At 38.3% G+C, this 10,182-nt stretch overlaps 1 protein-coding gene across 3 annotated transcripts in view; it reads left to right on the top strand.

Annotated features, from left to right (window-relative positions):
* LOC106872578 (E3 ubiquitin-protein ligase TRAF7) overlaps positions 1–10,182 on the top strand; it is a 201,076-nt gene that overhangs the window by 174,759 nt on the left and 16,135 nt on the right. For all 3 annotated transcript variants that reach the window (XM_052970187.1, XM_052970186.1, XM_052970189.1), the window contains 4 exons: positions 527–582; positions 5,077–5,145; positions 6,349–6,471; positions 9,485–9,601. In XM_052970187.1, the coding sequence (XP_052826147.1) occupies positions 527–582; positions 5,077–5,145; positions 6,349–6,471; positions 9,485–9,601 (365 nt within the window). The remainder of the gene's footprint in view (positions 1–526; positions 583–5,076; positions 5,146–6,348; positions 6,472–9,484; positions 9,602–10,182) is intronic.

Here is a 10,182-nt window from a genome sequence, read left to right as displayed (position 1 = left end):
ATATATATATATATATATATATACATACATACACATACATACCCAGCTGTCTGTTTGTATGTCTATCTACATATTCATCTGTCTGTCTGTATACATCTGCGTGTGTTTTATGCTCCTCTGATTTATCCTCAGCTAGATTACCTGAAATAATTGAAATAAGTAATTATTTGTGTTGTATCAAGGCATAATTTTAAACGACTTTTATATAAAATATTCCTTACTATAAAGTGACTTTAATAAAGATGAGAGGTGTCATTCACAGATATATTACATAAAATATCTTTTGTTTGTTTATATTAATACAGATATTTGCACATATTTTAAATATTTGCCTGAAACCTCTTCTACTCTATGATAAAAGCTTTTAGTATTGGTTAATGTAGGATTGTGACGACTGGACTATCTTAGATCATATGGTTTGCTTTATCAAATTTTTCTTCAAAATAAACAACAATAAACACACACATACACAAATTTTTTAATCATGGTAAACAACACTAAGCAAGAGTTGTCTGTCCACTTTCAGGTTATGATGATCCACAACGAATGTTCAAATGTCGTGGAACATTTGTTGGGCATCAGGTAAGTGATGTTAAAGTTTTTTCAGAAAAATGTAGAACTCTTGATTATTATTAATAGAAAGAAGGGAATAACCAATTTTTGATCCCTACCTGATTGCTTCCTTTAACCCACTTAACTTTTGTCTTTGCACTAACTTTTTTACAGCTTTTAAGAGCCAAGTGCTCTTAGGACTGTACCATTGGTTTTGTACAAATAAAAATTTGCAGTTATTCAACTGGAGTTAGCCATTTATGTTAAACTGAATGTAAACAAGATGTAAAATGAGATTTTATATTGTGAAAACAACATTAGTCTAATAAAAATGGCTAAATCACCAGTATTATTATAACTGCACCTAAATAATTGCAAATATTATCACATGAAGCCACTGCAACTGTACTAAGAGCACTTAGCAATTAAAAGTTGTCCATCCACTAATGTGGCACTTATTACTCACTTTCTTGTCAGTTGCTTATAGCCAAAGATAAATCCCTATACTTGACTTTTGTGGACTTGGAGAAAGCCTTTGATAGGGTCCCCCGATCCCTTATCTGATGGGCGATGCAGAAACTGAGGATTGATGAATGGTTAATAAAGTTAGGGTTAGGCCTTATACAGAGATGCCGTTAGTAAGGTTAGGGTTGGCAATGAGTATAGTGAAGAATTCCGGGTAGAAGTAGGGATCCACCAAGGATCAGCCCTCAGCCCCCTCTTATTCATCATAGTCCTCCAGGCAATAATAGAGGAATTCAAGACAGGTTGCCCCTGAGAGCTCCTCTATGCTGATGACCTGGCCCTCATAACAGAATCACTACCAGAACTAGAGCAGAAATTTAAGGTGTGAAAGCAAAATTTAGAATCCAAGGGCCTTAGAGTCAATGTTGCAAAGACCAAAGTTCTAGTAAGTAGGAAGGCGAACACATCACACACCCCTTCAGATAGGTGGCCCTGCTTGATCTGTAGAAAAGGTGTAGGTAGAAACTCCATAAGATGTACTCAGTGTAAGCTATGGACACATAAGAGGTGCAGCAACATCAAAGGAACATTAACCGGGAAGATAGCTTTCGTGTGCAGGAGATGCCCAGAAAATAGATTCCATCACATGCCAGGGGGAGAAACTAGAAGTAGTTGCTAGCTTCCGCTACCTAGGTGACCAATTCTGTAGTGGGGTTGGATGCTCAGAGAGTGTTACCACTAGAATAAGAATAGCCTGGGCAAAGTTCAGAAAGCCCTGCTGGTGACAAAGGGCCTCTCACTCAGAGTGAAAGGTAGATTGTACAATGCATGTGTGCAAACTGCCATGCTTCACAGCAGTGACTGCTGAAGACATGACTGCTGGGCCGTGACTGCTGAAGACATGCATAGGCTCAAAAGAAATGAAACTAACATGATCCGCAGGATGTGTAATGTCAGTGTGCACACACAACAGAGTGTAAGCGCCCTAAGAGAAATGTTAGACATAAGAAGTATTGGATGTGGCGTGCAAGAGAGACGTTTGCGCTGGTATGGTCATGTACTGTGGATGGACGAGGAGAGCTGTGTGAAGAAGTGGCACTCCCAAACAGTGGAAGGAATCTGGGGTAGAGGGAGACCCAGGAAGACATGGGATGAGGTGGTGAAGCATGACCTTCAAACGTTGGGCCTCACAGAGGCAATGACAAAAGACTGAGACCTCTGGAGATGTGCTGTGACTGAGAAGACCCAGCAAATAAAGTGAGTTCACAGCTGTAACCTACACCAGTGTTGCATAAGCAGCCCACTCAAAAGTACCTTGAATTGTAGCATGACATGCCATGCTTGAAGAGACCTGTTGAGTCAAGTACATCAAAATCAAATCAAATGGAAATTGTAGTTGTGATCCCCTTGCTGGTAGCACATAAAAAGCACCATCTGAACATGGCCGATACCAGCACTGCCTTGACTAGCTTCTGGGCCGGTGGCATGTAAAAAGCACCATCCAATCTTGGTCAATGCCAGCCCCATCTGGCCTCTATGCTGGTGGCACGTAAAAAGCACCCACTACACTCCCGGAATGGTTGGTGTTAGGGAGGGCATCCAGCTGTAGAAATACTACCAGATCAGACTGGAGCCTGGTGCAGCCTCCTGGCTTCCCAGACCCCAGTTGAACCGTCCAACCCATGCCAGCATGGAAAACGGACGTTAAACGATGATGATGATGATGTGTGTATATCATCATCATCCTAATTACACAAACACACTCACACACACACAGAGTCAGCAATAAACTCAGTAAAGAATTTAATGTACAGGTAGGGGTCCATTATGGCTCACACATCAGTCCCAACCACATGGTTTGGGATTCACTTTCGCTGTGTGATACCATGGGCAAGTGTCTTCTATTATAGCTCTGGGTTGACCAAAGTCTTGTAAGTGGATTTGGTAGACAAACTGAAAGAAGCCTGTCATGTGTGTGTATTTGAGTGTGTATACATTTGTGTCTCTTTGACATCACATGATTATTATAAATGAATGTCTGTGTAATAAAAGCAGTGTCATTCATTTCCAATATTCAATGAAAACATACCTGGCTATAGAAAAATATTACTTTGTTTGGAAACAGGTGAGGGTTGGTGACAGGAAGGGCATCCAGCCACAGAAAATCTGCCTCAGTAAACACTATCTGACCCATACAAGCATGAAAAAGTAGATAATAAAGAGTAGTGTTTTTTTATCAAATGATGGGTTTTTTGGGGATGTGATGATCAATAAGGCATTGATGTAGAGAAGCAAGAGACAGAAGACAGAAACTTGAGGCATGCCAAAAAAAGGGTCAGAAAGAGTTCTGTTAACACACAGCATATGATAACAAGATACTAATCCAAGAGATAAGAGATGGATGGAACATATAGGTGAGATATTTTAAGAGAGATTTGCATGCCAGATGCAGTTCAAAGCTTTCTTTGATGGTGTTGAGGGAGACAGCATTGCTTTCATCAAATTTTGGTATGGCAAGAGCCCACTGATGGGTGATAGAGGGGAGTGAGTCACCAATGGATCTAGCTTTTCAGAAACCATCCTTGTGGTCATTAAAGGAAGATAGTGACTTAAGGTTTTGAAGACATTGTTAATGCCTGTCTCCATAACCTTAGGATAAGTGTCAGGGCGAGAGAGATTGTCTTTATGGAGAATGGGGCATACTGTTTATGTGTTTCTCATGATCACCTATTACACCCTATAGAGAGGGAGAGATTGAAGAGTTAGGTGAGTGTAGGGACCAGTTTTGAAGTACAGTGTTTGAAAGGAAGGGTAGGGACAACTGTCAGGGCCAGCAGTCTAGTTGGTTTGAAGTGAGCAAAGATACTTTCACACTTTGTATATGTGTGCAAGGTGGTGGACCTGGGAGAGTGGAAAGAGATAGAATTGGAGAAGATTTGCCATGTATGTATAGTGTAGAGGGTGCTGTAATCTGTACCAGCATTGATATAAAATGGTCAGTTAAGACAGCGAGATGGCTGAATGGTTAGCATGCCAGGCAAAATGCTTTTACAGTATTTCATCCATCTTTACATTCAAATTCCGCCAAGGTCAATAAAGTAAGTACCTGAACACTGAGGTCGGTGTAATTGTTTTAGCCCCTCCCCTGAAATTGCTGGTCTTGTGCCAAAATTTGAAACAGACCATGTAGTCTGTGTTTTCAGCCTAAATGGCTGCAATAATACTATGAATGAACCATTGGTTGTACTGATGTGAAGGGACTTGCCTTAAAGGATAGTTTCCGTCATCCAGCTATCACTTCTGATAGGTCAGGAGTGAAGCACATGTGATGCCAGGTATGGTTGGTATAAACCTGGCAGAGCTCTGACTAATCATCTGACATGCCATGGGTATAGAATTAAGGGACACTGTGTGGTATGTGGATATACATTAGTTAGATGGCCTGATACATATATGACAGTTACAGTTTGGTAGAACTTAGAAGGTGAGAAAGAGATGGAGAGTATTTGGAATATCTGAATGTCAGTGTGCAATATCAGTAAGGGATAAGACAAATTGATAAAGAGGGTTGATGATTGTAAAACACTCAGCTGTTGCACCAATAGTATTAGCATGGGATGAGTAAAAGAGTTACAAAGTGTTGTGAACAAAGAAATCACTGAGGTTGATAACTTTGTGAGAAGTGAAATGAGATATATGTCCTCCAGATAATACCCCAACCACACATACTCCTCACATTTCATATATTTACCTATTTCAGAAGTTGTAACAGTAGTATATCATCAGTTATGTTGACAGTGGTGGTGTGACTGATGGTTGTATGGCAGTGGTTGTGGGATGTGGCTGGTGGCCGCTGGTGGGGTGGCTGCAATGCTATGTTCTCATCAAACTAATTTACAATATGGGTCTTTGGAATTGTTCCCTGTTTAATGCTGAATACAGCTACAAATGCCAGGCATACTGCCTCTTACCATTCTTTCTTCATTCCGAATACCTGAGACTGTATGCTTATATAATACAATGTCAGACATATTTGTATATCAGTGTTGAACATTTCAGGGTCCTGTATGGTGTCTGTGTGTCTTTGGTGATTACTTGTACAGTGGATCTTCAGACAAAACAATCAAGGTACGTACTTTCCCTTCTTAATCACATGTTTGAATGATTCTTACTTCTAAAATGTTCTTTCAGTTAATGGAATTCAATGTTCATCAAAAACAGTTTTAGTTCCTAGAAATATTGGTTGCAGTTGACTCCAGTATTATGTTTAAATTCAATTTGATATATATATGTATGAAATAAGAATTGTCCAAAGTGTTAGGTATAGATATTACAGTATATATATATATATATATATATATATATATATATATATATATATATATATATATGGTGTACATACTTCCACTGACAATAGATATGCAGCTTAAGACCAAATTTATTTGAAAACTAAGTAAGGATTAGTGACAGAAAAGCATCCAGTTCTAAAACAATGCCTTGTTAATATATTCATCTAACTTGTATTAACATTGGAAAATGGACATAGAACAAAGCAGTCTGTCTGTAATGTGATGCCTTATTGCAATATGGAACATTCTTGGGCTTCTGATCTATATTTTACATACAGCTTGCTCTGCAGGACATTCTCTTCATCTGTCATTCACTGAATATTTCTATGATTTTGGTAGCTTCCAACAGTTTAATTCCTATTGATAGTACTAAAGAATGTTCAGGTTCTTTTACAAGCTTTATTTTCCTCCTATACATGAAGCCACTGTGTCAAACTGGAAACCAATCAGGTGTATTCTTCCTTGAAAATAAAAATCCTGTAGATACTCTGTCTAGAGAATTACAATGAGTTATCTTTAATGCCATGACTTCTGTATGTTAGAAACTCCTTCACAATAAGAACAAAATATTTAAATTCCCTTGTTCTGAATGATAAAAATCCATCAATCCTCTACTTTCTCTGCTTTAATTAGCATTAATCAAATGTGAGACAAATAATATCTTCTTGTAGAAAACACTAGTCTATGACAGGAATTGAACTTGGCATAGTCAGTCCTCAACTACCATTGCCTACAGTAGTAAGTTATATCACCCCAGCTACCTGTTTAGAGCTTGGTGGATTCAGCTAAATGGCTTAACCATGATCACAACCCTGTGTTAGTAACAGGGTGTAAACCAATGACCTGGTATTCTACTAGAAGTACAATCATTTTCAATCTCCCCTTGAAATATGTTTACATTTACTAAATTAGGACATAATCCATGTATGTGGTGATGCCTTTTGGTATTTTCCATAACATTTATACCTTTATTATATTTTAGGTGTGGGACACCAGTACTAGCTATAAATGTACAAAAACACTTGAGGGACACACAGGTATTGTTCTTGCTCTGTGTGTTTATGGAAACAAACTCTACAGTGGGTCACATGACTGTAACATCATTGTGAGTAATATATTTTATTTACTTTTTCACATTTTCTCAAGATGCCTTAATCTTCTGCTAGTCATATCAAAACTAAGTTCAAGTTTCCAAAAGGGAAAAAGTATGACAATTCCTGGGAGATTGATGAAGTCTTTAATCAAGTTATCACATTATTTTATGGTTTGGAGTAATTTTGTAACTTAAACATTGGAGGATATCAGCTGCAATAAAGTAGCATACCATATAAAGGATGATTGATTTAACACCACAAACTTCAGGATCAGTTTTTGTATTCTATTGGGTTAGGGATTTAATATCACAGATCCATCCCACTCTCAAGGATAGGAGTGGGTCTCTGATGTTAATACATGAGACATATCCACATGGCTTGTTGCTCTGTCATGGTTGAGTTCTACTGGAGGAATTGAACTCACTTCTATAAACTAGCAAATCCTTTTATTATGGATTTAAATGTCTAATAATTTTACTGCACAGCCTTTGTAAATGATATCACTACCCTACAGTACCTGTGAACAGTGAAGTATACTCAACAACTAAGGATCAAGTATATTTCGTAACCATGGACATGTTGCAGTACTACTGGTGGCAGAATATGAACTGATGATCTCTAGATTTATTGTCCACTTTGTAACCAAGAAGACTATCCTGGTTCTCAGCTAATTAAAAAATATTATAGAAATTGCCTATCCCTTATCATAGCCTCAGACAGTTTCCTATTATAGCTTCAGACATTCTTTTGTCTTAGCCTCAGACAGTCTTATATCATAGCCTCAGGTCAAACCAGACTTGTCAAGGAAACTAAGTAAAGGGGAACTGTGTAAGACCCCACTGGATGGACTGTACATTTAATTCAAAGTTCACCTGAAACTGCTTGACAATTAGTTTAAAAGTATACATGTTTGTGGAATATTCAGCCATCTTCATCATAATTTAATGAATAAGTAGAACACTTCATTGAAACCTATAAGTGATCCAACATCACATGTTACTGGGAGCTTTTGTGCAGTTATTTTGTCTGTTAACTATAACAGCCATATCTCCCTAACTCCATATTCTACCATCTTACAGAAGCTATTTCTGAAGAAATATACTGCGGAAACTACTAGTTGGAATGGTAGTTGATGGATGTTATTGTTATTGTTACAAATTAATTGAGACATGTAATGTGGAGGTGAGATAATTTTGATATAGTGATGTAAAAAGCTCATAAAAAGCACCAACCGATCGTAGCCAATGCCAGTACCCCATGACTGGCTCCTGTGCCGGTGGCACATAAAAAGCATCCGAATGTGATCATTGCCAGGCCCACCTTACTGGCTCCTGTGCTGGTGGCACGTAAAAAGCACTCACTACACTCTGGGAGTAGTTGGCGTTAGGAAGGGCATCCAGCTGTAGAAACTCTGCCAGGCCAGATTGGAGCCTAGTGCAGCCTCTGGCTCTCTAGACTTCAGTCAAACCATCCAACCCATGCCAGCATGGAAAGCGGATGTTAATCAATGATGATGATGATGTACAGTGTGTTCAGGCTAAATCTGACATTTTGCATAAAAGGATAAGCAAACACAGTATCTCTGAAACCTGGTGCATGCGTTCCTCACTGTGTCCCTGACAAGATCTTTAAACACCTCCTTGATCTTGGCCATTAGCTTGGCCTTGGTGTTGTAAGTAGAGCAGTTGGTGTCTTTCTCAGCTGCACCCAACACATAATAATCCATGGGATTACAATCAGGGGGATTAGGAGGCTTGGAGCTGGTGAAGTTGTAGAAATTCTTTGACAGCTATTTTTGGCTTTTTATGAAGGTATTGCAAGGAGCCAAATCCCACTGTCTCAGCAGCAACCATCTCCAGCCAGGGTTTGACCACAGTCTCCAGCAGATTCACATAGCCATCTGAATTGAGATGTGGGGCAGCATGATGTCACCCTCACCAGAGGCATACCCAAAGATCATGATATTTAAGAGGAACTTGATTTTCATGATACATAGAACATCACATGGATTGTAGGCAAGCAACCTGTTCTGGATGTTTTTTGACTGATTCTGGCAGTTCTCATCTGAGAGAAACAAGATGCCTCAGTTTGTTCAGAAGCTTCTTTGCTTTTGTCAAGTGGTTCTCCTTGGCCTTGGCTGTCAGAATTTGTTCCTTGCACCCATTGCATGAGTGGTAGCAAAGGTCCTCATTCAAGGCCAGTTTCATGGCAGCAACTCCAATATCCATCTTTCTTGCTAAAGCCCAGATTTCCTTGCTTGGATCTTCCTTCACCTTGTCCTGAAGTTGTTGGACAAACTCTGGCAAACTCAGAATGCTTGCTGTATCCCTTTTTGCTGGACATGGCTTCATAGTCATCATCAAAGCTATCCATGTCACATCTTGCAGTATTTATTGTGTTTATGAAGCAATGAGCAGCAGTCGTGATGTTGGCACTTTGACACCCAGCATGAATCATCATGATACAGGTAACTCTTTTCCAATATTTAGATGGCTTCCAATCCTCCATGTCAACTAACTTTTTCTCCACTACAACTCAAATCTTTATGCTCTCCAATACTGTTAACTGTTCAACAATATATCAAACTGTTCCTGAAAAATGAAGACATTACAAAAATCATCAAATTTAGCCTGAACACCCTGTATTTGTGTATAATGTATAGTTGTATGGTATGGATAGAGTAAAGTGTGGTTAAATGTAGTATAGTGTAATATTGTAGTTGAATATAGTGAGAATAATGTGAGGAAAGCCTTTCAAAATTTTCAGAGTGAGCCCTTTGTTGGAGAAAAACTTTTCTGTTTTTTTTAAATATTTTAATTCTTTTATTTTATCTATTTTTTTGTTACCAACCCCTCAAACCTATCTCATCTAATCCACTTGAATTTTAGTGTTTTACTTTGCTGCCCAGTTACTAGTTAGTTTGTGGTTGCAAACATAGTGTAACTGCGCTGTGTATATATAGAGTACATATATGTGTTAGTCTGTGTATATGTACTTGTATATATTCAAATATTTTGTTTGCAGGTCTGGAGTATTGATACATTAGAAATGCTAAAAGCTATTGAATCCCATGATAATCCTGTTTGTACACTGGCTTCAGCACGAAACAAGCTCTTCAGTGGATCTCTCAAAGTTATACGAGTAAGATTGTTCTATGACTGCCCTTGTCTAATTCTTATTGTCATTCTAACCTTTATTATTATTCCTTTCCTAATTCTTGCTGTCACTCTGTTATTACTGTTTATTTACATTAATGTAGTTATTGTACTGTGATTAATTTTATCTTTCATCCTGTTGGGACTGATAAAATGAAGTACTCATCAAATATTGGAATTAATAGAATTTATTTTACCCAAAACTCCTCAAATTTTAAGGAGTATTACCAAAATTGAAAGTTATTATTGTCATTATTACTATTATTAAGGCAATGAGCTGGCAAAATTATTAGTGCATGGGACGAGATGCTTTGCAACATTTCTTCTGGTTCTTTATGTTCTGAATTCAAATCCCAAGGTCAACTTTACCTTTCATCTTTTCAGGGTCAAGGGTTATTAGACAAAAGAAACAGGCTTGGAAGGACTGGAAGAATGGAGGTTGCAGGGAATTGTATCAGACTGCCAGAAGGGAAGCTAGGAGACAAGTTTACTTAGCCAGAGGGGAAGCAGATAAGAAAAAGTTTGCCAATGTTCTGTGCCTTGAGGACCAAAGACTTGAAGTATTTC

Source organism: Octopus bimaculoides, chromosome 8, assembly GCF_001194135.2.
Source record: "Octopus bimaculoides isolate UCB-OBI-ISO-001 chromosome 8, ASM119413v2, whole genome shotgun sequence".
NCBI classification, from domain to species: domain Eukaryota; kingdom Metazoa; phylum Mollusca; class Cephalopoda; order Octopoda; family Octopodidae; genus Octopus; species Octopus bimaculoides.
This window is presented reverse-complemented; position numbering and strand designations above follow the sequence as displayed.